General features: G+C 59.2%; 1 protein-coding gene across 7 annotated transcripts in view; it reads left to right on the top strand.

The window, feature by feature from the left end:
- The window catches only part of LOC101963847 (putative RNA-binding protein 19), a 114,626-nt gene that overhangs the window by 28,552 nt on the left and 58,235 nt on the right, over positions 1 to 27,839 (top strand). For all 7 annotated transcript variants that reach the window (XR_013434699.1, XR_013434700.1, XR_013434698.1 and 4 more), the window contains exons 17-21: positions 5,033 to 5,214; positions 6,875 to 6,935; positions 8,100 to 8,179; positions 9,818 to 9,873; positions 11,344 to 11,460. Coding sequence is in view for 4 of the 7 variants with exons in the window: in XM_078039081.1 (XP_077895207.1) it covers positions 5,033 to 5,214; positions 6,875 to 6,935; positions 8,100 to 8,179; positions 9,818 to 9,873; positions 11,344 to 11,460 (496 nt within the window). In the remaining 3 variants the exon portion in view is untranslated. The remainder of the gene's footprint in view (positions 1 to 5,032; positions 5,215 to 6,874; positions 6,936 to 8,099; positions 8,180 to 9,817; positions 9,874 to 11,343; positions 11,461 to 27,839) is intronic.

Below are 27,839 nucleotides of genomic sequence, written 5' to 3'. Positions count from 1 at the left end.
ATTCTTGGAGTGGTCAGCGCCCCCTGTGTCCAGCGACTGCCCAGGCAGGAAAGGAAAGACCAATGTGTTCCCAGCCACAGGGGTGCCGGCCCCCTGGGTGCCCCCTCACAGTGGGGCATTGGAGGCAGGATGAGGTTTTCCTTCAGGACTGTGGTGCACACTGCAGGTCATGGCTTGGCCCTGGCCCTCGCCCCGTCAGGATGCCAAAACCTGAGACCCTCCCCGTCCCCCAGCTGCCCCTAGGAGACAGGCAGCTTCCCATGGAACCACGTAGTCTGGAGACCACGACCACATCTTAGAATAGACACCTGGAGGGAGGTTCTGAGGACTGGGTTGTTTGACCCAGATGTTAAGATTTTACCTTCGGCCCATCCCACACACACAGGGCTTCCAGTTGCTCAGTTTACTAAGATAAGGATTTTCCTCTTGAAGATAGACCTTCTCTTGTTTACCATCCTGGTTGTTCTCGTATATTTACAAAAACTTGAAGTGTTTTATGGTTTAAAAAAAAAAAAATAGAGGAGGAGTTGTCTCTGGTCAGCCAGTGTCGGTTGGATTCCGCGGCCTTCTCTGAGCACAGGCCTTCCGCCATGCCCGCGGCTCATGTCCGCTCCCCGTGGGTCTTCAGGACTGGCCATCTTTGCCACGTGAGGTGACCACCTCTCGCGGCTGGCTGCTGCCTGAGTTCGTTCCCACCAGAGGGTCCACTCCACAGCACCTTGCCTTGCTGATCACAGCACCCTGCCCAGTGCCAGGCCCCGGGAGTGCCAGAGGGCAGAGTGGCACCTGCTCCCTGCCTGCTGGCCTGCCCTCCACGTCCTTCCACTCAGGAGCCACTTCAGGGGAACTGGCCACCATGCAGGTGACATGGGCAGTGCCATCCTTGGCTCCTGCTCTGGGACTGGGCCGGCTGCCTCCTCTCAGGCTGTTTCTGACCCTGACAGAGAGTGGTGCCCACGTACCCTCCTGAGGACACGGGAGATGCAGCCTGCTGGCCACTGACCCCCCCACGTGGTGGGAACACCTGTCTAACCAGTGGCTGCTGCCCATGGTGACCAAGACAGGCGTGGCATGACTGTCCCAGCATCTCTCGGCTGGTCACAGGTGGTGTCAGAGGTGGGCCCTGGGGGCATATGGGCTCTAGAGCATGAACAATGGCTTCTTGGCACCTGTGTCTGGACCCTCTCAGAATGCTCCTCTGTCCCTGGTTCCCCAGTTGGTTTTGAGGTCCTGTCCCCTGTCCTCAGGTCGGTGTTGAGTGTCCTGACAGTGTCCAACCATTGGAGGGGCTGGCTTCTGCTCACTGGCTGACAGAGGAGGCCTCAGCCTGTATCTGCTCCAGGACGTGGTGTGATGTCCACCCGTTGGCTCACGTCACCTCCTGGGTCAGCGCCCTGAGCCCATCTTTCTTTTCTGACCACGTTGCCTAACAACCCCCTGTCCTGGTCCCCTGAGCTGTACCCTCTCCCCTGCCACTCTCCACCCCACTCTCTGCCTGTTCCAGATGTCATCTTCCCCAGGATGACAGGAGGGGGACCCGCCATGTCTTGGGCTGGGCAGGGCAGGAGGGCAGCTGTCTCAGCTCTCTGTTCTGGTCTCCAGGGGGGCGGCCATGTTATCTCCCCACCACCAAGACCTGCACCTCCAGATAAAGGGCTCCGGGTTCCGGGGGGAGGGGGGGTCCTGGAAAGCTGCTGGAGACTGATAACAGCTCTGCTGGCGGCTGTGGAAGCCCGGAGGGGGCAGCGCGCACATTCCGCGCCTGATTGTAATGAAGCCGGAGCCCTGGATCTGCCTGTGCGCCTCTGATGGAGGCTCCTGCTGGTGGAGCTCCTGCCCTGCCCCTGCCCTGCACAGTGACCTGGCCCCTCAGCTCCCTTCTTGTGCAGGCTCCTGGTGACAGCAACAGCAGACATCTGCTTGAGCTCAAAGCCACTTATTTTTTCCTTTTCTTCTGTCTCCTGCTTGAGGCCAGGAGCAGAAGTGCTTTGTTCAAAGACCTTCCACTTCGTGCTTGGCCCTGGGCCATCTCTGCACCTCCCTGGACCCCAGTGTGGCCTGCAGTGCGGTTTGGCTTGGTGGCTCAGGAACCACAGGTGGCCAACAGGGCCACTGTTCACAGCATACAGAGGGCAGGGTTGCTGGCCTGCAGGGGAGGGGGGCAGGGCTCCCCGCCAACTTGCCGCTCAGAGTCGGGGACTGCAGTTTCCCCTGGCTCGCAGAGCGGGCGGAAGGGGTGATGTTCACGATTGGAGCATCACTTCTCAGGTGTCACTCAGGTCCAAGTGCTGTCGCGGTGGCCTCTGTATTAGTGCTGACGATCATCCTGCGAGCAGGCACTTGGGGCTGGCCTCATTCATATGTGGAGAAAGGAAACCCAGAGGTTAGTGACCTCCCAAAGCCAAGCCCATGGAGAGAGCCAGGATGTGCCCCAAGGCTCTGAGCCAGTCCTGTGGTGACACGGGTGACTGGGTCAGATTGGGTCCTACCTTCAGTGAGCTCCCCTTGAAGTTGAAGACCCAGGTGCAACTAGTAAGGAAAGTGGTTTCAGGATAGGCTAGGGGCTCTGGAAAGAGGACTCCAGGGGGCCATGGTGGCTACTTGAACGAGTATGCCCAGGAAGAGCAGGATGTTTGGGCTGGTACCTGGCAAGCAGGAACTAGGCCTGGAAGGACAGAGGGAGCGAGTGCAAAGGCCCTGTGGTCGGCATAGGTGTGGCAGGCTTGGCGATCGGTAGAGGCCAAATGAGGTCAATATAGAGTGGGGCAGAGGAGATGGGTCAGGGATGAGGTTCAAGGAGCAGGACTGAGGGGCCACTGTCAAGGAAGCCACTCTGTTGTCCAGTGGCAGGTGATGGTAGCCAGGCATGAGAGTGAAGTAGTGGACACTTGTATTTAACAGCTCAGCATAGTGCAGGGGTATGTTAATGAGTGTCTGTGTGTGTGTGCACGTGCATGTGTGTGAGTGTGTGCTTCTACTCCAAGTTATAGGAAAGGGGGCGAAGGCAGCGCAGCTCCACCATCAGCCCAGGCTGTGCAGGTAGTGACAGCAGGGTGTGGTCAGTGCGGCTCACTGTGCTTTCTTCCCTGCTTGCCTTGCCAGCCCGTGCCACCCCGCCTCCTCTCTGGGTCCCAACTCCTCTCTAGGCCCCGCCTATGCTGTCTCTAGGCCCCGCCTCCTCCTTTCTAAGCCCCCTTTTTCAGCAGATCTCTAAAGACTGAGGTGCTCTTGTAGCTCTTCCAGGCTCTGGGGCAGTTCCATGGGCAGGGATGTCATTGTGGGCATGAAGGTTCAGGGAGGAAGTGGACATCCCTGGAACTGGCTGGGCCTGTGTTGGAAAAGGCCAGGCATGTGGAGGCTGGCCTTCATCTCCCACCAGCTGCTCTTCCCAGGGCCAGGCAGGGGTGTTTGTCCACTTTTTGGAAGGTGGTGGAGGCCCAGGCCAGGTGAGCCGTACTGGCCCAGGGGGCAGACAACAGCCAACCTCAGAGTCCCCTCCTGGGCTGGGGCTGAGGGCAGCTGTCCTGCCAGGGGAAGGACCATTCCCGAGTGTCCCTTCCTGAGGTACTGACTGACCCCAGCCTGCATCTCAGCTCTGTCACTAAACCCTAGCATCACGCCCCGAGCGGTGCCTGTGACCATCTCGCTGAGCTCTTAGAAGCCAACCAGCTGCTGCTCCTGGGCCAGGCCTCAGGAGGAGTCTACTCGGCCGTGCCGAGGGCCCTGGGCTCCTCAGGTTGTCCCTGTGAGGCTCCCAGTGCCTGGAACCAGGCAGGCCCCTGGGACAGAGGGGGAAGGGTCGTGAGTCTTTGCCGAGGTCTCTGAGCAGAGAAGGCACCAGCTGCTGCCTAGTACAGAAGCCATGTGCCATTGGGTGGCCAAGATCACACACAGGGTTTCCTATGTTATTCTGAACTTTACACTTCTCTTGGAAAGTCTGAGCCTCAGCCGTACTGAGTTGACCTCTCCAGGTGGCACAAGCTGGCAATTGCCAAGAAGGGCAGTGGTGACAGGCCCAGGTGACAGCCACCCAGAATCTGGTGCTGTGGTGACCAGCAGCCGTTCTGGAGTCTGACCCTGCTTCTGCGCGTGCATCTGCGCGAGCTCACGGGTGTTCTCGTCAGCACAGGACAGATCTGACTGGGATCACGCTGTGCCTTCTCGATTGTCTTGATTTTTAGGTCACAGGCATCTTCCATGTCCTTCAGCATCCTCAGCAACATGGTTTTAAATGATGACATATTATCCCAGCCTCTGGTGGCCTTAGTAGTGTCCTATTTGTGACTATGTAGTGGCCCTCCTGTTTTTCACAATCACAAAGTACTCTGAATTCCTCGCATATGGATGAAACCCCTCTTATGCACGTGTATGATCAAGGGATATTTTAAACCCACTTTCAAGAGGTTTTAGAATCCTCTGAGTTTCCCATTCTGTAATTCTTGAAAAGCTTCAAGATGCAGTTTAGTTTGAAAGTTCATTAGGTGCTGTTTTTTAAAGTAAAAATGGCGTCTTGATTAGGTTCATGGTTCAAAAACATACTTTCCATAACAGTATATTTTGAAGTTCAAGTTAGGGTGGCCTAGTCCTATCTAGAGCTCCATAGTTTTGGATTTGCGTTTCATATTCTCTTTAAAACGGGCGGGAGCCAAGTGCGGTGGTGCCTGTGACCCCAGTGGCTTGAGAGGCTGAGGCAGGAGGATCTCAAGTTCAAAGCCAGCCTCAGCAACTTAGTGAGGCCCTGAGCAATTCAGTGAGACTTTGTCTCTAAATGAAATACAAAAAAACGTGTTGGGGATGTGGCTCAGTGGTCGAGTACCCCTGAGTTCAATCCCCAGTATCCACAAAGTAATAAAATGAAACGGGGCAGACACAGGACATTGTTTCCTCTCGCGCTCTCGTTGCTGAAACTGGCATAGTCCCTCCTGCAGTGCCCACGGAGCACTACCCCTTGGTCCAGCAGGTCCTGTGCTCTGGCCCTGGCTCTGCTGGGCAGACGTGGCTCACTGGGCTGTTTGTTTGTTGTTGGGGTCAGTGGCTGATGGTGAGGCCCCAGACGGTGAGAAGCCAGTGGAGGAAGGAGCAGAGGCCCCCACAGCCAAGACGGAAGAAGAGGAGGAGGCGGACGAGGAAGAGGACGACGAGGAGAGCCTTCCAGGGTGCACTCTGTTCATTAAAAACCTCAACTTCAGCACCACAGAGGAGACACTGCAGCAAGTGAGTGTCTGCCGGGCGAGGGCGGAAGCGGGTGGTGGGCAGCTCCCATCTGCAGATGCAGAAGCTATGTCCGTTGTGCTGTAGGCACAGCGCAGGGGGCAGGATGCCAGCCCTTCTGCATGCCGCCCTGGCAAACCACACCTGGCACAGGGCAGACGCTCCCCAGATTCCCTTTAAGGAACGGCTGGCAGCCGGCTTACAGCCAGGAACTTGTCCTGGAAAGGATGTCAGCCAGAGGACGGAGATAATTGGTTCTGTTCCTTTCAAAAGGTCCTTTGAGCTGTGAAATCTGTGGAGGGTTAAGCAGTGTCCACCAGGTCAGCCTCCTGCTGTGACTGCCCCTGGGCCAGTTAGGAGGTCAGCCATGGCGGCAGAGAGGCCAGGCCTAAGCAGGCAGCATCAGAGGGGCCTCAGTCCGCCTCTCAGCCACCGACATCCACGCCTGGCTTGGCCTCTAGAGGTGCAGCTAGCAGTGTCTCAGGCAGGTGGTCTTGAATCTCTTGGGCCAGCTGTGGTCCTTGTGGTGCCACGGTCACTCCCGGCGTGGTGTGGGACATCAGGGATCAGTGCTTCTCAGAGATGCGCAAACAGCAGCTCCACCATCCTCAGGTGGAGGAGCTGAAGGCCCAGCCAGGACCATCTAGTTCAGATTGGAGACTGAGCTTCAGAGAGGCTGCTTCACTGTCCTGAGGTCACACAGCTCATTAGAAGCACACCCAGTGCACAGGACTCCTGTCCTAGCACCTGAGTGTAGAGCCGTGATTGGGGTCAGTCCTTTCGGGTCTGAATCCTGGCCTCACTCCTACCAGTGGGCGACTCCTGCAGTCTGTCTGTGCCTAGGTCATGAGACATGAGTAGAAGCTTCCCGTTGGGTGGTTTGAAGGTCTGACTGGGACAGTGAGACCCTGCAGTACAGGGCCCCATGCTTGACGCACCTGCCTGCTGCGAGTGTGTGCGTTGGGGTCCCCACTCCTCCTGGTCCCTGTCGCTTGCCTGGTGCACAGTACTGAGCGCCTGCCTGTCTTTGGTCCTCAAGATGCAGGCAGAGCCACATGGGGCTGGCCCCAGCCGGGCCCCAGGTAGACAGAGAAGGGAAAGGGAAATACAGGGTGGGATGTGACTTAGAGGGTTTTTGTTGTTGTTTGTTTTTTGTTTTTTTTTGAAAATTATTTTGGCTTTAAGCACTGAGGGCAGTGAGGTCAGGCCTGGCGTCAGTAGGCTCCAAGTGTCCAGACTGACACCCGGCTTCTGCAGTGAACCCCTCAATGGCTCCGTGCCTCAGTTCTTCCTTCTGTAAGTGAAGCAAGAACCAGCCTAGCTGTCGCCTCGGGAGGCCTGGGGGACTGGCCATCACTCACCCCCTCAGAGCGACCCAGGTCTCCACAAGGCAAACTTGGGAGGACAGTGTTGGGCAGGGCTGCGTGGTGCCTCAGAGCCTGACTGGCAGCCGAGGTCCCCAGGGCCTCAGCCACCCACCTGAATGTGCCTTTGGGGTCACTGGATGGGTGGGTGGTGTGGGAGCCTGGCACAGGCCAGCGCACCGGGAGCAGCACCTGGTGGCAGTCTGCATGCCCCCTGGTCCCCGTTCCCATAAGGAGCTGCGCCTGCGCGGGTGGTGGAAGGGCCTGGAAGTATAGAGGCTGCGTGTTCCTCTTTCCAGGTGTTCTCCAAAGTGGGGGCCGTGAGGAGCTGCTCCGTCTCCAGGAAGAAGAACAAAGCAGGTACCCCGTTCTTGTGGAAGGACGCGGTTCTGGGAGACCACACCTGGGGGGGTGGGCCAGGCTTGTGCAGAACAGCCCCTCCTCTCCTGGAGACCCCTTCTGTGCTGTTGGAGAGGTCCCGGGCCCAGGCTCTGAGTCAGAGCCTTTGCAGGCCCTCAGGAGGGCCACGCCTGGGGCCTTCATTGGAAAAGACAGCCTGCCTTAGGGTTCTGGAGGCCAGAAGCCCAAGGCCAGTTGTTGGCAGCAGTGGCTCCTTCCGAGGGCTGGGCGGGGAGGGGCGGCCTGTCCAGCTCTCCCTGGCTGTGATGGCATCCCTGTGCCCACAGGGGGTTTCCTGCATAGGCCTGTCCTGGGTTCGATCCACACACACCTTTTAAAGGGCACCGGTCCCTCTGGCTTAGGGCCCACCCCAGTGACCTCCATTGACTGAATTATTGATGCAAAGAGCTGGTCTCAAGTGAGATTCTGACACCTGGGGTCAGGCCTCCAGTGCAAGACCCAGGGGCCCACGGCTCCGCCCCTGTTGTCCCTGTTCTTGAGCACTTCAGACCAGTTTGGGACAGGAGGAAGGGCAGCTAAGTGCCACATTAGTGGTAGGAGGGTCGAGGCCTGGGGATTCCAGGAGGGGAGTCTTCTCAGAAGGTCAAGGGGCAGTGGGACCCCCACCACCTCATGGTGTGACACACACACACACACACACACACAGTCAGAGCAGATGCCCCTGGGATGGGCTGCTAGCGCTCTTGCCCTCCCACCTCGGAGGGGGGAGCCAGGTGGAGCCATGGCTCTTGGGCCTCCCCAGGGGGACTTTCTGAGACCTGGAGCCAGATTGGAGGGTCCGGAATCCCCACCAGGAGGCAGCCCTGGGTGCCTGACAGCGTGTGGGCTCATCCCATGCACTAGGTGCGGCGGGGCTGTCCTGGTGGAGGGCCCCCTGGTCACCACGGTGGTAATCCCAGTCAGTCCTGCTCCCTCCCTGAGGCGGGACTCTATGATGAAGTTGATCCTCACGTCAATCATTGGTTAATTAACAGTCCTGAGCCTCAGGTGGCGGGCTCAGCGGGAAGGCTAGTCAGAAGGTGGGCCTGGAGAGGAGCCATGGAGGGGAGCGGAGGTCCTGGGCTCACTCTGTGCCCCCCTGGCTGGGGACTCCCCCTCTTTCAGGGGTGCTGCTTTCCATGGGATTTGGATTTGTGGAGTACCGGAAGCCGGAGCAAGCCCAGAGAGCCCTCAAACAGCTGCAGGTAAGTGGGGCTCCAAGCCGCGGTCCACAGGGGCCTTGGCAGGCGGCTCGGGCTATTGGCCTCTGCTGCTGGGATATTGTGGGCGCTCATGTCCTGCTGGCCCGTCCTTCAGGGTTCTCTGGGGACCACGCCCAAGAGAATAAAGAGCCTCTCACCCTCCACCGTCACTGTCCTTCATCTGTTCCACTCACACTCCTTCCCTGCGGGCCTGGTTTCTGCCAGGCACCGGGCTAGGCTCGGGGAGACCTTCTTTCTGGGGGGAGACAGGCAGTGGGGCCATGAACAAAAACAAAAGACCAGATTGTGACAAAAGCTTGGATATGAGGGATGGGGACATGCTCAGTTGCTAGAGTGCTTGCCTCGCATGCTCAAGGCCCTGGGTTCAATTCCCAGCACCACACACAAAAGGCTTGGATAAAAATAACTTGAGAAGTGGGGCTACCTAAGGTCGTGTGGGCGAAGGGGGCCTCTCTGAGGAGCAGATGGTTGAGCTAACCTACTGACATGAAGTCAACTGCACAGAGACTTGGAGGGAAAGTTGTGTAGGAGCCAAGAACAGTAAGTGCAAAGGGCCTGTGGCAGGGACTCTGAGGTTAGAGTAGGCAGAGTGTGTAGTTGGGTCAGGTGAGGTGAGAGGTGTCCAGGACTAGGTTCACAGGCCCACTTAAAGGACTGGAATCCAACCTGAAGGCTGATCAAGACTCTGGAGGGTTTGGAGCACACAGACAGGGGTCTTGTTTGTCATCTAGGACGATCTCCAGCTACTGTATGCAGATGGGATGAGAAGAAGGGGAGCAGGCAACCCTGCGGTCACTAGAGCTCTGTAGCCTGGACCAGGGTGGGGGCAGCAAAGGTGGTGGAAGGGGCTGAGAGAATTTGGACAGATCCACATCCTGTGCCACTGCCTGGGCCCAAGTCCTGGGGTAAATGGAACCCTAAGCAGGAGGAGGGAGCTGTGGCCGCAGGGAGCACATGGCTTGGGATCTCTGCCACCCCCTGGGGAGCCGCTCTCGCTTGCAGTGACCACAGCTCCTTCGCTGAGGCCCACGTGCCAGGGCCGGGGATCCGGAACAGCACTTCCTGGCCCTTGTCCTGCTCCTTGTTTCGCGCCTCAGACCCGGGTCCTTCTTCCTCTCGCAGTTCCTGAGGTTCTGCTCGGCTCCATGGCCCACAGATGCACACTGCTCGGCCCCAGCCGTGAACACACGTGTGTACCTGGCCACCAGGGATCATGTCCACAGAGCTGTGTGGGCTGTTTTCCTGGGAGACTTGAGGACTTGCAGGGTGGTCTTGCTCAGGCGCCAGCTCTGCCTTCAGGGATGAAAGCCTCACTGCTTCAGGTGCAGGCGCTGGGGCTGGGTTCTCAGGGCTGTGGACACAGCAAGCAGATAGGCCCTGTGGCCTTGAGTGCTGTAAAGGTCAGGGTTGCCACTCGGCGCGGGAGACATCATGAGCCTGGGTCTCTGTGGCCACCAGCTGCTGAGCCATTTTGGAGAGGCCCCTCTGTGCCTGCTGTCCCCACCCCTCTGCCAGGGAGCAGGCAGTCTCCCACCCTCTAGCCACGGCCCTGCTTTGGGGACAGGCAAGGACATGGTGAGCAGTGAGGACAGGGGATGAGCTGTGCTGTCTCCTCTCCAGGGTCACATCGTGGACGGCCACAAGGTGGAAGTGCGGATCTCAGAACGAGCCACCAAGTGAGTATTCAGCACCTCCCCTTTCCTATGACGCCCCTGTTCTTTCTGTCCCTGGAGCTAGCCCCCCAAGGGTGTCTCAGCCCTTCCACATCCCACATCCCTTCCACGTCCCATGTCCCTTCCTCCTCCCCGCCCCCCCCCCCGCCCTCTAGGGTTCTTCCTGATAGGGGTTGAGGGTCTTCGCCACATCTGCTCCCTGCTGAGCTGGGACAGTGCTGGTGACTTGGGGGATGTTTCATGCACCTTCTTTGAACCCCGGGGATTATGCATCGCTGGAGGTTGGCTGAACCTCTCTGGAGGCCGTGGCCCTCGCCCTTCTGCACTCTGGGTCGGCCTTCCTCGGGCTGGACAGCGGTGCCAGAGAGGCCTCAGCTGGTGGCAGGTGGAGACAGACGGGTAGGCCCAGCAACCCAGGTGTCCGGAGTGGGAGGTCTGCTCCTGGGCTTCCTGAGCATATGTCCTAGTGAGCCAGCGTGCTCTGTGGCTCCTAACGAGGGGGCACGTGTCATGTGCCCCTGCGAGCCTTTATCATCAGTGTCAGTGTCACCCACCTGCCTCCAGTGTAAAATCTCCTGCTGCCAGCAGTCTGGAGCTGGGGAAGGCATTTTTTTGGTGATTTCCAGCAAGTTGGTCGTTTATTGTGGACGCCTGTGCTGGGCCTCCTTAGCCAGAGGAGGGTTGGGTCTGGCCCAGGAGGCTCGCAGCGTTCCTGAGGGGAACATGGGAGCCTAGACCTGGAGCCCAGAGCCTCAGGTTCTTATCCAGGGACCCGCTACATGGGTAGGGGACTTGGCCTGTAGAGTACAATGTGATACCCCCAGGTGGCGCCTCCAGCACGCGCCTTGCCTGTGAGCACCCAGCCGGGTGGCCATCCACCCAGTGCCTCGTCCCCAGGGCCAGCCCAAGGCAGCCTTGCCAGCTGCTGCAGCCTGGCGGATGTTCACAGTCATTTTTTTTCTAAGCTGTGTTGAGCCCTGTTCCCCAGATGCTGTCGGCCCTAGGTGGCATTTGCTTGTGGGATTTGCATCCTGGGGACACTGCTGCTAGAACCTCCTGCCTTGGAGGTGCCCCGAGTCCTGTGTCTGGCCTGGAGTCATTTGCCACGCGTGGCGGATGGCGAAGTGCACTGGTCATCCCTTGCTGCATGACGGACCCTAGGACCCGCAGCTTCTGCAGTGTCAGGTTCTGTAGTCAGGGCTCGGCAGCCCCGCTGGATTCTGGCTCAGGTCTCCGCTGGGGCTGCAGTAGGTGCCACCTGGGTCGCAGACCCTGGAAGGCCCACTAGCACTCAGGACTCGGCCTCTGAGGTGGTCCACACAGGACCATGGACGGGGCCTAGGCCCTCACTGGGGTTTCTGCCCTGGACGGCTCAAGTGTTCTTCCAACATGGTAGCCGTCTTCCCCAGGGCGAGGCCCAGGAGAAAGCTGGAGGGTTGGCCAAGGTGACCTGTACCCGCCCCTTCTCTCTAGGCCAGCCCTGACCTCTGCCCGGAAGAAGCAGCTTCCCCGGAAGCAGACCTCATCCAAGATCCTGGTGCGGAACATCCCCTTCCAGGCTGACCGCAGGGAGATCCGCGAGCTCTTCAGGTGAGTGGCGCCGCAGGAGGGTCGTGGCTGGCTGAGCAGGGCGGCCGCCGGCTGGGCTGTCCCCGCGAGCTAGCACTGTGAGGTTCAGAGGTCATCTTCTGGATTTCCTTGATTCACGTCCTGTGACCTCGGAAAAGTCAAAACATCCTTCCTCGGGTGGCAAGGGGGCAAGCCAGTGGCCCCCTGGCTACCCAGCAGCTGCAGGAGGCAGGTCAACATCGCTGGTGACCCCAGGCAACTCTGCTGAGGCTTTGCCCGGAGCTGGGTCACCAGATACCGGCCTCTTGACCAGAGCTCTCAAGGTGTCCTCCTGTCTAGCCGGGAGTGGATCCCTGGGCTCAGTGGGTCCTCACAGGATGCCCACCCGAAAGGCAGCAGACCACCTGCCTCCTGCTAGCACGGAGACAGCGGCCAGGTGGATGGGGGCTGAGGGGACGGTGGTGGCCCACACTGATGCCACACTGGAGTCTGAATTTCAGACCCGGTCCTGTCGCATTTGGAAGGAGGACCCGGCCGTCCAGTCTTATGGGGATCTAGCAGCTGGCTCCATGCTGCACAGAGCAGAGCCATCTGCGAGAGTGACCACTGTACACCCTGCACCCAGACTTGGCTGGGGTCTATGAGCGCTTGGGGTCTGTCTGCACCATAAGGGTGACCGTGGCGCATGCGTCTGCGTGTCTCCACCGCTTCCGCTTCTTGAAGAGTCCAATTTAAGACCCGCCAGATCAGCACAGGCTGCTGAGAACAACATGTGTTGATCAGAAAATAATGTCCCTGGGAAACAACAGTTCCTCTTGGCTCCGTGGTACATCTAGGTGACACTTATCCAGGGGAACAAAGGCGGGGTGGCAAGGGCGGAAGGACTTCTTTGATCTCAAGCTCCACGCCTATTGTAGGAGACCAGGACTTAGTGTCCCCTGAACATAATTACAGGGTCCTCTCCCTGCATTGTCCTAGCAGAGTTTCCAAGACCTGGGAACCAGCCCTTCCCTCTCCCTGCTCCCTCTCCTGGCCTCCTGGGTGGCACTGGCTGATGGTTTGAGACAGTTCTGAGTGGCGGACAGCAGGGGTCGCTGTGAGCCTGCTCAAGGACTGAGACTCCTCCAGGGAAGCCCCAGATCTCAGACAAAGCCACCAGCCAGCAAAGGTCACCTGCCAGGCGAGGACCTCAGGGCTGGGGGACAGTCTGGTGCTCTGCGTCAGGCTGGTTCTGCAGGCTGCCCTCCCAGGTGTAGGAAGAACCACCAGTCCCCGTGTGGCATGCTCTCGGTATTGTGTCTGTGCCCAGTGCCATCTGTGCACCTGTCCCCCTGTGCCACATGCAGCCCTGTGAGGGAGGAGCCACCGTCCCCTACACCTGCAGGGAGACTGGAGACGAGGAGGGCAGTCCTGCCTGGGACCCCACCACCAGGATGGCTGAGGGTTTCAGCTGGCCTGACCCAGAGCCGGGCTGGGAAGGCTCCTCTCTGCCACCCTTTGTCTTCCTCCCGGGTCTGGAAGGGCCTGTCGTCCCCTGGTTGGTCTGAGTGGGGACACTGTGCCTCCGCCAGCCTGTCGTTTTTACCAGGTGTCGTGTGGGGCACCATGTGCCTCTGTTTCAGGCAGCCCCAGGCCCTCCATGGCCCAGAGCCTGTGGAGACTCGGGAGGGAGCCCGCACAGCAGGCTCCCCAGCCCCAAAGGCCTGGGCTGGGCCCCCCAGGGCTCTGCCCTCTGCACTTGACCACGCTGTGCTCCCACCCGTGAGTAGTCCAGCCGTGGTGATGCCCAGACGGGCGCCAGAGGCCCTGCAGACCCTCACTTCCTTGGGGCATTGTGGGCGGCTCAGGGACTGCTGTGGGAAGCTCAGAGTCCACACACCATGGAGCAGGCTGGGCAGAGCGGCCCCACCCCCTGCCCGGCCACTGGCTTCCTGGGCCTCGGTTTCTCCTGGCTTCAGACCTTGCAGAGCTCACGACGCAGGCGCCGTGGTTCCCGATGGTGCAGGGGCGACCTGGTGGTCCTGCGTGCTGGGCCATGCTAGGGGACTGGGCTGTTTCCGTCCTCGGGTCCCATGGTCATCAGAGCCTGCAGGTTGTCCTCAGCCCCATTTCCCAGTGGGGAAACCAGCTCCTGAGCCCGAGCCCTGCCCCCTCAGTCCTCAGGCACCTCAGACTGTCACCCTGCTCCTTCCCTCACTGCATGGCTGCCCTCCTGGGAGCTGTTCAGAGGTTGAGATGAGATCAGGCACCTGGCAGGAGCAGCTGGCGGGAGGACCTGCCAACAGTGTCATCCAAGGCAGAGCCATCGGTGGCAGGACCGAGTCCTTCCCACTTGCCTCCCTCTCTAGTCACGTCCCACCCTCATAGCCTCCCAAGCTGCCTTGGGCCAGGTTCTAGGGAACCTGCCCTCATTTCTGTTGCCCCTGCCACCCGTTCAAAGGCACTGTGGTCACAGCTGGGGCCCCAGACTCTGCAGGGCCCCAGCGCACGGTGGCTCGAGCAGACTCCACCCCACAGCCAGAGCAGGGCAGAAGGGGCTTCGGCCCCCCAGCAGGTGCCCAGAGACCTACATTGCTTCAGATTCCTAAATGATAAAGTAGGTTTGGTCCTGACGTCCCTGTCTGGTCCGCCATGTGCCCTTCCCTAGTCTCCACCTGAAAGTCCCCCAAGCGGAGAGGGTGTGGGTTGGGGGCATGCAGGGCAGGCTCTGGGGCCTCTGCCCTTGGGCACCAGCCCCTGTGCGCAGAGCTGAAGGACTCGCTGGACAGGTCTTGCTTCTGCCCATGTTTCACATGATGGCCTTCCATACCAGGGCACTTGTGGGGACGGTGCTGGGACAGAGGTGGCCAGGACTGAGGGCACTTGGGAGGCCTCGGGGCTGGGCTGGGCATGCCCCACACTCTTGTTCATTGTCCCTGCAGCCCAGTGTGCTAGGAGTGCTGTTGGATACGGTTCTGGCCGAGGCCCTGGTGCCAGCAAAGGTCTCTAGAGGCCTCATCCCCCTGTGACAGTGGCCTTCCTTAGGGTGGCCTTGCTTTGAGTCCTGGTTTCTGGAAGGCAGTGGTCTCCCTCTTCTAGGAAGGAGGTTCTGTGATACAACTGGCCCCTGGGCAGGTGACCGCCCGGCCACACAGGCCATGGTCAGGGTTCTGCTCCGGCCGTCGTAGAATTCTTCATTGTTGAATGGGGGCCTGGCCGTGCACCAGGCTCCATAGGTCCCTTGGTCACCTCTGCCTTGGCCCTGGAAGGATCGTGGCTCCCAGCCCCGCCGCTCCCTCTGCCCTGGGCAGTGTTTCCAACTCTCAGGGCCTTGGTCTCCTATCTGAAGAGGAAGGGGGAGCATTCCTAGAGCAGGAGGCAGAGACCCGGCCATGGGCCGCCGCCTGCAGGCCAGCCCCAGAGCCAGAGCCTCCTGGCTACAGGTGGCTGCCCTCGAGGAGCAGCTTGCTGTGGGCATCTGGGAGGGGGCAGCATTCTCGGTGGGGTTGTGGGTGCTATAGACTGTTCCGCATTGGAAGGGCCAGGTGACAGCTGCTGTCCTCCCCGTGTTCTTCCCTGTCATTTTACAGATGTGGAGGCTGAGGCCTGGGCACTCTGGGATCCCCGGGCACCAGCTGGTCACTATAGGACCACAGCAGGAGCCCAGGTACCTGGGCTTTTCTGTACCCCTGTAGTCCCTTAACAAGGGTAAATAAGAAAGTAGGTTTGGTCCAGACGTCCCTGTCTGGTCCGCCGTGTCTAAGTCCTTTAGCCTCGATTTCTCTTGAACTGGCTCCTCTCGCTGCCCATCCTCTTGGGAGGAGCCACAGAACACAGGGCTCTTGGGTCATACAGCGCCCCACAGAGGCCAGGCATTGGGTTCCCAAGACCTGTGGTCCCTCTTAGGAAGCACTGTCCTGAGGTGGGCATGGCTGGGCCCTCCGTGTTGTCACCTGACACAGCTGCAGGGGGCGCAGGTGCGGGTGCCAGTCAGTGTGCGTTCTGCACGGGTGTAGACAGTGTCTACCCCGACGCTACGTGTCCCCGTGCCTTACACACCCCATCCCCAGGAACAGCTTTGCTGTGGCTGATCTCCAGCTTCTTGCCTGCGTCTGTGTGGTTCATAAGTGGGTCATCTCTCGTCTGAGGGGCCCTCGGCCCTGCCCCAGGGGTTCCTCTCTGGTCTCTATTGCTAGCATTTTGGCCTCTCACGTTTCTGGCTATTTCAGAGCGAGAACAGATGACGGGGGCAAGTGTGCCTGGCCCATGTGCGGGTCTTGGTCGCACCTTTGGCTCAGGTGTCGCCAGGCAGGTGTGGGAAGGGGAGCAGTCCTAGGGGTGCAGGGTCAGGCTGGCCCAGGTGTGGGGGGCACGGCTTTATCACTCATGGTTCTCGGCTCAGCCTCTGTGAGGGCCAATGACTCACGAGGTTTCCAGACATGGACCCTGCGTCGGGTCTGTGGAACGCTTGCAGGCCCTTCGCCCGGTTTTTAGGGTTCGATTTTTTTGGTTCATTTTCCTTTGGATCTTCTCATTACCGAAGTGATTTACGTGTCCTCGGTCCCAGTCCCTGGGATGTAGGCCATGGCTCCCGTACTGTGGGCAGCTTCTGCCACCAGGCGTCCTTTGATGAGGAGGCTCTTCATTTTAACGTCGTCACTGTCATTTCATCTCCTGGTTGGCAGGCCCTGGCCTCCTCCCAACTGCAGACCCCAGGCCCTTCCCATGTGGCTGCACTATCCGTCCAAAGTGGATCCTGGTGAGTGGCAGAGCTAAGGTCAGAGGCAATTCTTTTCCATGTGGCAGTCACTCGGCCCAACGTCATTTTCTCCCAGGTCACCTTCCCTACCCTGCAGCACTATCGGTGACGGGGGTCATGTGGCTGCAGGAGGGTGTCACGTGGCTGCAGGTGCAGGCCTGCATCCTGCCTCTGTTCTGGGGCTCTGCGGTAGCTGGCGCCTGGCATCGTCCTCATGGTGGCCACGGCATCAGTGACCCTTTGCACTTCCCGCCATCCTTCAGCCTCACCCCTCAGGTCAGCGAGAGCGCTGGAGGATGGCCCCTGAGAGCCTCAGTCGCTGTTCGAGCTGATTGTGGCCTTGGCTGGTGGCAGCTGTGTACAGGGGTGCCAGGCACTTTGAGGGCACATTTGCAGATGGCTTCAGCCAGGCTGTGGTGGGGAGAGGAACCGGGGTGATGCTATGTCCTGTGCAGTCAGCAGAATGAAGTGCCACAAGTGGATGGGACAGCCCCAGGGAGGCGTCAGCCTAGCAGAACATGAGCTGCTCAGTCCCTGTCCCCACATCCGCCCTCTTCCTATTGTAAGACCCCAGACAGCACCAGCCATGGTTACGGTGCCAGGGCTGCGCTCTGCACCATGTGCCTGTGTCTGGGCTGCTGGTCGCCTCCGCCAGAACCACCGTGTCCCCCGGAGCACTGCCGATGCTCCTCGTCCTCACTGGTGCATCGTGCCTGTGTGATAGGCCCTGTGTGCGCAGCCCCTGCCCTGCTCTTGCCGCGGCCCCTGGGGTGTATGCTCAGGATTCCACGTGCTCTCCCATGGAACCTGGGGACCCAGGGCCCACGGGTCAGGTGGCCTCCCAACTCCTCAGCCCTGAGAAAGGCTCTGTCCTCACCACTCCACATGCCAGGTGGCACCTATCCAGCCCCCTGAACATGTCTGTCTTTAGCCGTCCCCTTAGGCTCAGCTGGACACAGAGCTTACCAAGGCCAGGCCACGATGCTGACCACGCGCTGCTTACTGGGAGCTCAGCCCTGCCGGCCCACAGCACCCCTCCACCCAGACAGGATGGCCACCGGGAAGGGAAGCGCATTGCAGGGCAGCCACACAGTGCCTCTAAGGACAGGGTCCAGGACAGAGGGACGAGTCCATGCCCAGCATGTTTTTATTTGGAAGGAGACCGGGAGTTCAGGCTGCCCCAGTTCCCATTAGCCAGCTGTGCAGTGCAGCTGGGCAGAATCCCACACCTCGCCTCCCTCCTGGCCACCATGCCAGGGCCGGCTCCTCATGCAGGGGGAACAGAGACTGACCAGGTGGCATCCGTGGAGAGGACCTGGTCTGGAACGCAGCCAAAGGTGTCTGGGGGGCTTCCCAGCTGACTCGGCAGAAGCTGCCTGGAGCCAGCTTGGCACTGGGGAGTGACACACACATTCCTGCCCTGCAATGTCTGGGACACAAGTCAGTGGGGATGGGAACATGCCTGGGACGTGCCAGAGCTGGGTCCTCGCATGGTGCTGGTGGGAATTGAAATTGGCACAACCACTCAGGAAGGGAGTGACCATGTCCAACCGCAGGACCTGGGATTGCTGTCTCGGAGTCGGTGCCAGAGAAGTGATCCCTGGCATGCCCACGGAGACAAGGGGCATGTCATCCAGTCAACAAGTGGGTAATGATCATGGCCACCCGTACACGGGAACCAAGAGGCACTGACAGCTCGTCAAGCCTGGAAGCTGGTGAGCGAGAGCCACACAGACCCAGCTGCATGGTCTCGTTTAAAGAAAAGTCTAGAGCAGGCAGTCCTGGAGCTCAGACGTGGCTCAGTGGTGCTCCGAGCTGGACAGATGACACTGGGGGACAGCTGAGGGTCCAGGGTTGGTTTGGAGGTGGTGGGCTGTGGTGCTGGCCACGCACTCTGGAAGCTCGCGGACACCCTGTGTGCGTGGGCTGTACGAGGGGCGGCTCCTGCCTCAGGAGTAGTGGTGCCCGGAGAGGAAGCAGGGACACGCTCCCGTGTCCACAGCAGCCCAGAGTCAGAAGCAACCCAGGTGACTTGTCAGGAGCGCGGCTAAAGACACAGGTGCTGCTCAGCCAGGGAGGAACAGCCCTTGTGCCCCATGGCAGCCTGGGGGTTCCCCGAGAATCACCCAGAGTAGAAGCACCCATCCCAGCCGGGGGCGTGCTGGAGGGTCCTTCGGCTACGGCTCTGTAAGTGACTGGAGAGAAGAGGGACAGATCCGGGGGTGCCAGGGCAGGGAGGCACCTGTTGATGATGACCTGTCTGCGCCAGGCCGACTGTGGGAAGGCTTCGTGGGCTGAGGGGCCACCCCACAGGGCGCCTGCAGGACTGAGGGTTTGGGATTGTGGGGGCGCTGGCCACTTTCCATTGTTCGGTTATGCTGTGGTCTTGTCCCCTCCAGAAGCTGGGAGGGGTCTTCTACAGCTCCTGTAAGTCTGTGGTCACCCAAGAGTACAGGCTTCAGGCCAGGGGCCCTGGGGCATGCCATGTCCCAGTGACCTGAGAGGCTGAGGCAGGGAGACTGTGAATTTGAGGCCATCCTGGGCAACAAACGTGGTGAGACCCCGACTCAAAATAGAAAAGTAGGAAAGGGCTGGGGAGGGAGCCTGGTGGCAGCGTGCCCCAGGGTTGATCCCCAGTGTCACCAAAAGAAGGTTAGAAAAGTTAATGGCCCAGACTGTAAGATTGCAGGTGAGCTGCTCGGCAGGGAGGACAGGGCAGCGGGGGACAGCTGTCTGCTGGGGATGCCGAGGAGGCGTCCCCCACGTGAGGGGCCAGGCGCTGCCCCCACGGAGCAGGTTGCATGGGTTTGGGGAAGGGAGGACTCTCGGCTCCCAGGGCAGCACAGGTGCTTAGCTCTAGGTCAGGAGGACATGCGTCTGCCACCAGAGTTGGCCGGGGGACTGATGCCAGAGGGCAGATCACCCCACCCGCCCACATGGGCACGAAAACAGCCTGCACAGGTTGTCACCTCGACACCGACTCACCACGCGGGGAAGTAGCAGGCCAACCTCAGTGTGAGCGAGTTGCCCCCGGGACCTGGTGTCACCTGGTGGGTGTGCGTGGGCCTGGGGCAGCAGAGCAGTGGCAGGACACTGAGCTCTGCCTGGGCTCAGTGTGAGGACAGTACGTGTGGCTGTTCCCAGGCCTCTCCAGAGGTCTGCCACAGGTCTGTTCCGCGTCCCTCCAGACCCTGGCCCAGGTCACAGGGTGGGCACACCCATTTAGGATGCAGGACACAGCCCTGAGGAGTTGGGGACACGCTGAGTGACCACTCCTTCCATGGAGGGGCTCAAGTGACTCTATTTCAGGGTCTTTGCGCTGCTTTTTAATGATCCTGCCTCTGCCTACGGACGTGCCCACCAAGGTCAGGGGTGGCACAGTCCCTGCTGCCCAGCCATGACAAGCACCGCTTGTTGAGGGCGGATACCCGGGTCATCTGAGTCACCATTTCTCTTGCTGTCCTTGTCCTTCAGTCATCAAACGCTGGCTGTTGACTTGGAAGGAAGCCAGTGTGATTTTCCCAGTGACTTGTGCACCAGCCAAGCAAGGCAGGAGGCGGAATTCTGGCCCAGCTCTACCCTGCCTCTACTGTGTGTCCCCAGGCAGAAATATGACCTCTTTGGGCCTGTTCATTGAGTGAATAGGAAAGGGTTGAGCTAGGCCAGCCATGAGCCTAGCTTCTGCCTCCTAAACCAGCAAAACGACCACTCGTGGCTGCCTGGAATCCTGTGTTGGGGACTCCTGAGGCTTTTCCCACTGCAACAGGAGGTGGTATTGTAATTGGTCAGTGATGTCTTCACGACCACGGGAGCCACATCTTAGGGGAGCAGCCCCAGTATTGGCCTAGGAATATGGTTATTTCCCTGCGGTGAGGCTGTTTCCTCCTGCAGACTGACTTCGGGGGGCAAGTCCAACAGGGCCGGTGCAGAACCTGGCTCCCCTCCTGGAAAAACAGGTTCCGGACCCCAGGAATGGAGAAGGACGGTAGCCATTGGTCCCCTTCTCCCTTGGAGAACTGGCAGCGTCTCTCCGTGTAGCCGACGTTCCCTAGACTCCATGCCTAGACTGATTCCAGGTGGGCGGCAGACGCTCAGACAGCGGAAGGGCACCCTGGGTGATGCGCAGTCCCCAGGGCTGGGGTGGCATGTGTACCTGCCCTTCTTTCCGGCTCCAGCTCCTGCGGCTTCCGCACCTGCCCCCTCCCCGTTCCAGTACAAGGCCTCTGCCTTGTCCGGCTGCTGGCAGCTCGTTGCTGGAGCGGATCATTGTGGCCTGTCCCTACCTCCTGGGTGCTGGAAGGCAGCAGCACTTAGGACAGCGGGCAGAGGTCTCTATGGCAGTAGCGTGGTCTCCCCTACATCTTCGAGGTTCCCAGGGCAAGGCGATCTCCACCCTCGGCCTCTTACCCACAGAGGAACTCCTCGCTGAGTCGGGTTCACCGAGCATCTCTAACACAGTGGCTGGGCTAGCGCAAGGTCACAGGAGCAGGAGAGACTCCAGGAAGGGAAGGGGCCATCTTGGTGGGCACGGGGTGCAGCTCACCTCGACAAGACTCCAAGGGCCGGGCAGGTGGTCGGCACCACTTAGTCCTCCCTGGGGACTGTGGTGTCGTGAGCGACCGAGTCTGGCTACCGTGAAGTCCGAGGTGGCAGAGCACAGCTTGTTGCTCCCGCTTCTAGAAGGCACCAGGGCTGAGCCTTGCCACCCCACAGTGAGGCCGTGTGACCCCAGGAGAGTCACCGTGCTTCCCTGTCCCTCCGGGAGGGAGCTCCACTCGAGCTGGGGCACCTCCTGTGGCAACGGCCGGCTCAGCGAGCAGTGTGGAAAGAGCCCTTTAAAGGAAAGGACCGTCGGGGGTCGGCCCCACGGTGACAGTGTCAATATTCTTGTCATGGCGTTACTCACTCATGGACAAATGTGGAACTCGGAGTCCACTGGCAGCCTGAGCTCTGGGTTCTTTGAGGACTATAATTGCAAAACACATTTTCAAGTTAAATATAAACAGAATTTAAAATCAATAAAATTCAAATTAACGGCATTATTTTAGCGTGACAGACGATGTTGTTCTGCAGAAGCTCAACTCAGGGTGTGGGCTGTGGTATCGGGAAGGTGGCCTTGGGTCCAGGTCCATCCTCTGGTGGGGGCTTTTCATGGGTGACACCAACGGGGGGCTGTGCGTGGGGAAGCGAGCCCTGGGGGAGGTAGTGCCACCAGCCGGAGGCTTTCTGGCCAGGGCGGCATGACCGGGCACCTGTCTTCTCAGTCTTGGCCCATTGCGGGTCCACACTACCATCTTGATCCCTTAAAATACAAGTCAGTGCTTGGCAGCTCTTGCAAGTGGGCAGCAACTACCTTTGGGATTGGGGGTGAGGTGCTCCGTTGTCCACTGTCTGGTTGATCTTGTTGCGAGCTGATCCCACTTAAGACAGGCTCCATGTGCTTGGCTGGCCCACCATGCTCTCCAGGTCAGTGTACCTCTGACTTGGCCATGCTCGCGCGTTTCCAGCGCTGCTCTGTCTTTTTTTTTTTTTTTTTTTTTTAATATTTATTTTTTAGTTTTCGGAGACCCAACATCTTTGTTGCTATGTGGTGCTGAGGATCGAACCTGGGGCCGCACGCATGCCAGGCGAGTGTGCTACTGCTTGAGCCACATCCCCAGCCCCCGCTGCTCTGTGTTCACAGTGGCAGGGGCCCTGAAGCCCAAGGTGCTGGGACGTCCCCCTCCTCCCCAAGCCCAACAGAGACACTGAAATCTCACAATGTGGTCTTAACACACACACGTGTATGCATGTTAAAAACTGGACTGTGTAAAGAAACATGGAGAACTTTAAATTGACCTACCATAAATAGCAAATCCCCAGCCCCACCCACCATGACCTTCACACACATGTCATCAAAGTGCGCCAATGTGTCTGAGAGGCAGCAGGCCCTAATTAGAGAAGCTGTGCTATTAGGCTGGCTCTACCTTAGTCCAGATTCTGGGTCCAAGATGCTTGTTAGGTCCACTTAGACCTGTAGATCTTTTTTGCCGCCAAGCCCACTTGTGGTTGAAACGCTGCCGGTCCTGATGCAGTTCACCTATTGGAATTGGTCAAATTGCTCATTGGCCATAAAGGTTAAAGGAAGCTTCTGGCGCTCTTTAGCATGTCCTGTCAAGTCTGTTTGCCTGCAATGGGATGTGGCCAGGGGCTCTGGTAGTGCAATCACAGGAGTCGAAGGAAGAGGTTGCTCACTGGAGAGAGGAGCTGTTAAAGCTGCAGGCTTTGTGCTAAATCAAACACCAGCTGTTAGCTGGTGATTCCGTGCTGTCATCTGTGGGAGTGGCAGCCTCCGGAATTGTGCAGTGATCAACCCACATGACCAAACACGGCAGCCCTGGGAGTTCGTCAGATCAGTGGTTTTGAATCTTGCCTCCTGCAGCTGTCACAGGCAGACAAGTCTTGAAACACTGACTCTCGGTGTCTGCATCTGTAAAGCGGCGCCCCCAGTAAGTGCTTGCAGGATGCAATAAGGTCATAAAAAAATGAAAAAAAAAAAAGAGAGTAAAAATTAAGTGGTTCGCCATTAGCTGTTTCTGTGGTTCTCAAACTCAGTGCCCCGGCACCTTGGGTGCAGAGGACCAGACTGCCACGCAGCAGGCGCTTCAGATGCTGGAAACAGCCACATCTCTCCAGGTGCTGTGACTGCCATGCACCACAGGTGTTTCTCTGGCTGAGGGACACCACAGGAGGCTGCCCTGATGCCAAGAGTACCTCCACGCACGGAGCAGGCGTGGGGCCTCGGCCTAGTGCTGGACGCACATCAGTGCTCCGTGAACAGGGGAGGACATCCCTGCTGCTGCCGGGTCCCCATCCTGGTTGGTGGCCAGGTTCCTCCTGTTCCTCCTACCTGCCCTTCACCTCCCTTCTCTTGTAAAAGCATCTCCAACATGTCAGAAGTAGGATTTCCGGCAGGCTTCCTGCAGGTGCCTCCGGGTGTCGGGAACCTCCCTGTCAGGAGGCCACAGGCTGTTCTGTGACTTGCTGAAATGCTCACACTGAGTGCCAGGGCGGGATGCGGCTCCTCCCCTGCAGGGGCCACAGCCTGAGTGGCCTAAGCCTGTGAGGCAGACAGTCCCTGCCATGACACCCTCAGCCCCTTAGCGCTGCACGTGGTTGGCCCGTCTCCTGGAGGCCCCTGGCCTTCCTTGCACCGGGTGAGCTGCGAAGCCCATTCCACGGAGGCGGTGGCCCAGGCCCACGATCTAGCTGTTTGGATTCCCCGTCTCCTTCTGCCGCCTGGGCCACCTTGGGAATGTTCCATCCGGCAGGTGCGGGCTCTGGAACACGCCTTGTGCGGCTGAGCTGCAGAAACAGCACTTTAGCTCAACCCGATCGTGACTGCGCCCTGTACTGAAGCCCTGCCATGCTCCTGGCCCACACAGGTTCTCTCACTCTGCTTTCTCCCTCTCTCCACATACCCCCGTGGACATGCAGGTGTGAACATGGAGAGCTGTGGACAGGGTCACGTAGGAAGCTGAAGACACACGTATCTGCATGTGTACGTCTGTCTGTCTGTCTGGTGGTGGAAGAGGGGGCATGAGAAGGGTGGGGGCTCCAGGTTGGGTGCAGGTGGGATTCCCAGTGCCAATCATCAAGGCTGAGCTGACCTCCCCCGTGCTCTGGTTCTGCTATGTGTACCAAGCAGCCCCTTGAGAACTCTGTGACTAGAGAGAGGCCCTGTCTGCACTGTCCAGTATAGTGGGCCACTGGCCCCTTATGCCTCGTGAGCATTTGAAATGTGGCAACTATGCCTGAGGAACTGAGTTTTAATTTAGTTTGAATTTAAAGAGTCTCTCTACTGCTCTGTGTATTGCTATAACAAAATACCCAAGGCTGGAGAACTTGATAAAGTAAAGAGGTTTATGTGGCTCATGATTCTGGTGGCTATAGGGCCCAAATAGCATGTGCCAGCCAGCATGCTGGTGAGAGCCATCTGGCTACGTCCCAGCGTGGCAGAGGGTGGAGAGGGCACTGTCAGGAGGCACACACATGTGAGAGGACGCAAGAGCGTGGGGGAGGAGCCAGGCTTTCTCTTGCATCAACCTGCTCTCCAGGACAGTGATCTGCTCCCAAGACCCCCATCCCACAGACCTGCCTCCGCCCTTCCCCAGGGTGGTTGTGACCTGATCACCTGCACTCAGTCCCTCCTCACAGTCCCAACCTTTCAGTACTGTGACCTTATGACCAAGCACCCAGCACCTGAACCTTGGGGGACAAGCTACCCTGACCCATAGCCAAGGCCACAGGGCAAGGGCTGCCCTCAGCACAGATCAAGCTCCTTTGAACCGCCCGTATGTTCTGATCTGTCACCTGCTTCTAGAGTTTTGTCCTTGAGTAAGACGTGGCCACCTTTTTCACATGCAGGGATCTTGCCTGAAGGGCTCTTTGTGACAGGGAAGGGGACGCCATAAGTGCTCGACCGCGGAGGCAGAGGGGCTGAGTAACTCAGGTGGGGCGACAGGAGGGGAGAGGCTTTCATCCAGCAGAGGGGACAGGACAGGAACCCGGGTGGTGGAGGTGCCCACCAGGTGAGCACACCTGCATGCACCTGGGGGAATGAGGCCAGCAGGAAGCGTTCCCCAGTGACAGCCCACATGGGCCCCTTCGCCTGCCCTGTACTGCTCCTCTAGCAGCTGCCCCCCAGCAAGGACACGAGTGTGCACCAGAAGGAGAGCATTTCTTCCCGGCAGGACAGCTGTGTGTCACCTGAGCATGGTGGCCAGGGCGGGCCTGTGTCCTGAACTCTGTGGTGCAGACTCAGACCCAGTGGCTGGCTCTCAGCCCTGCTCCACGCCTGGAGTCCTCTCCCCAGGCCTGCAGCCCAGCCTCTAGCTCCAAGCCTGCCCTTTTTTACACAGCCAGGACGGACCGCGCTGACAGGACTTGGCCCAGCACTTTCTGTCATTCCAGGGCTCTCTGGCTCACGGCAGTGCCTCGAGTCTTTCCCTGTTAGCAAGTCAGTTTTGCTCTTTAGAACCCTTTCTGCTGCTCCTGGAACTAGTCTCATGCTGGAGAGTTTGGGAAGTTGAACAAGGACCAACAACGCTCCCAGCCTCAGCAGGCGAAGCCCCAGCTTCCCACCCACCTGCTTCCCATGGGGAGCAGGGATAGTGTCACCACCTCACAGATGGGAGACAGCGCTGGGAGAGGGAGGTGACTCGCCGGATGTCTCGGAGATTTCCTAGCTGGTGAGGTGAGAGCCCGGCCTATGCCAGGCTGCACTCTGCATTCCTGCTCTGGCTCAGGAACGGGGGTCTCCACGCAGCTGACTGCTCCCATGGCCGCAGGCCGCAGGCTGCAAGGGGCTCTGGCCCTTCCCCTGCAGCACTGGACTGCCAGCTCGGCTCTGGAGTGAGCTGCTCTGGCCCGCAGCGTCCTTTAGGGGAGCTCACTGTGTAAAAGTAGACTCAGTGACGTAGGCCCAGTCACTCAGCATGCACATTGTCACAGGCAAACCAGATAAGCTGAATGTTGACCCAACCCACAGATGGAGGGGCCGAGGCTGCCTGCAGGGAGGCCAGGGGGGAGGAAGAGGGAGGCCTTTGAAGAGATGTAGCCCCAGGAGCCTGGGATGGTTGCGCTCTATGGCCTGAAATGTGCAGGACATCACTTTGTGGCTTTCCACCCCAGCCTGAGCCACCACCTTGGCTCAGCAGCACCTCTAGCCCTGAGCCATCTGCGTATCAGAGGAGAAAAGCACCAGTGGATATTTTTAGTGTCCCTTAACCTGGATGGGCACTGTGTGCACGTGTGGAGTGCGCACTGCTGTTTGCAGGGGACTGTGCCCTCCCTCCCTCTCCAGCGGACACTCCTGGCCCAGCCATGACGTTGAGCCTGAGTCCCCGCCGCCTCCAGCCCAGCCCTCTGTATCCACCACGGAGGTGTGCTGATGCGCTAGCTCAGTGCTCCCGGGGCTGCTTTGTGCCTTTGGGAACACGGTGAGTTAGTGTGGACCTCCCTGTGGGAGAAACAGCCCAAGACTCTGGAAAAGAGTTGGCTTGACAGGGAACAGCCAGCAGCCAGCAGTGGGCAGTAGGAGGGGCAGGCGGGGCCAGGGTGTCCTGGGCAGGGCCTCCCACGCTGGCCCTCAGGGGCCACCACTGCTGTTTCGTGGCAAACGTTTATCTCAGCAGCTGCATCCTGGGATGGCCACATCCCTTGGGGGACGACCTCAGACCGGCCCCCAAGTCCTGGCGTCCCCTCCAAGGGACATGGCATCTTCCTGGCAGAGTAGTCCTGTCTGGCCAGTTGGTCTGTGGGTTTTCAACCTGTGTCCCCAGGGTTGCTGCAGCCTCTCTGCGCATCCCCGAGGTCCCCACTGCACCCAGAGCCAGAGGGCTGCAGGACGGCGCGGCCACTCAGGAGGAGCCGCTCATTTGTATCTCATTTTCGAGTTATTATCGAGCTGCCGCTTGTGAGAGTGTTTTGACAGCAGCTGTCAGCAAGGTGCAAGCGGCTGCCATCGCCTCCGATTGGCTGAAGACACCTATGGCAGCCAGAGGAATAATGGCCAGGCCAGCCTGCCGCCAGGGGAAGGAGGCGGGAGGGAAAGAAAACAGCTCAGGCCGCCTAGCCCCGTGTCATTAGCATTTTTCTGACTCCAGCTTGAGAAGGCAGCCGGAAAAGACTGGGATTGTGTCTTGTGTTTTATTTAATTTATTTTATTTGAGGTTTCGGGCAGCCGGGGAGGTGGGAGGAGAGAGGATCCATCCAAACAACCGTTTAGGCTTGTCAGAGTTCATTTATTGAATTAGCGAGGTGACCACTCAGGGCTCCCAGCTGCCTGGCTGCTGCCCCCAGGGCAGGAGCTGGGCGTTGGCGAAGGAGCTGGGATGCAGAAGTGGGTGCTCAGGCCAGGGAAGCAGGATGCAGGAGCGGGGCGTTCCCATCAGTGATGCCCCTCCCTCTCTCTCCCTCCCTCCCTCTCATTCCCTTTCTCCCTCTCCCCCCCTTCTTAACTGAAGTGCAGAGGGACACACTTGCTCCCTCCTTCCCTGAAGATTCTTCTCTATTCATAACATAAATCTTCCCTGTGCGTTTTGCCAGATGCGGTGCCACTGTGCGCCCAGGCAGGGGCCTGTGGGGCACTGGAAATTGCTGCCTTTCACCTAAGAGGCTTAAAATTCGTTGTTTGGTTTGTTTCATTTTGTTTTAAGTATGAAAAAAAACTTCAGCGACACCAGAAGGCAGGTACCTGGTGATGGGGGCACACTCTGTCTCGACCGAGGGCCCGTGGAGGTGCTTTGCCATGCACACACAGCCGTAGAATGTTGGCACGGCATCAGGAGACCATGTGTCGATCTTGTTTCCACTCAGAAGGTCCCCGGCAGCAGCTCCGTCCCCCAGCCATCTGAAGCCCCTCTGCCTGGGAGGGCTGGGCCTGGTCTTCCTTCCTGTCAGTACCAGAGAGCTAAAGGGGGACACAATCAACCGGGTGGTCAGCCGGGCCACTTGTCGGGGGACATGTGGTGACGATTGGGGTTGTCTTGGTTTGAGGGGTGGATACTGGCCTCTAGGCAGGAGCCAGGGGTGCTGCTGAATGTCCGTCGACATGCAGGACAGCTGAGGTTGGCACTCGAGTCTGTGGGAAGGGGCTTTGTTAGCGGAGGGGACAGCTTTG

The sequence above is a fragment of the Ictidomys tridecemlineatus genome, chromosome 2, assembly GCF_052094955.1.
Source record: "Ictidomys tridecemlineatus isolate mIctTri1 chromosome 2, mIctTri1.hap1, whole genome shotgun sequence".
NCBI lineage: Eukaryota > Metazoa > Chordata > Mammalia > Rodentia > Sciuridae > Ictidomys > Ictidomys tridecemlineatus.
This window is presented reverse-complemented; position numbering and strand designations above follow the sequence as displayed.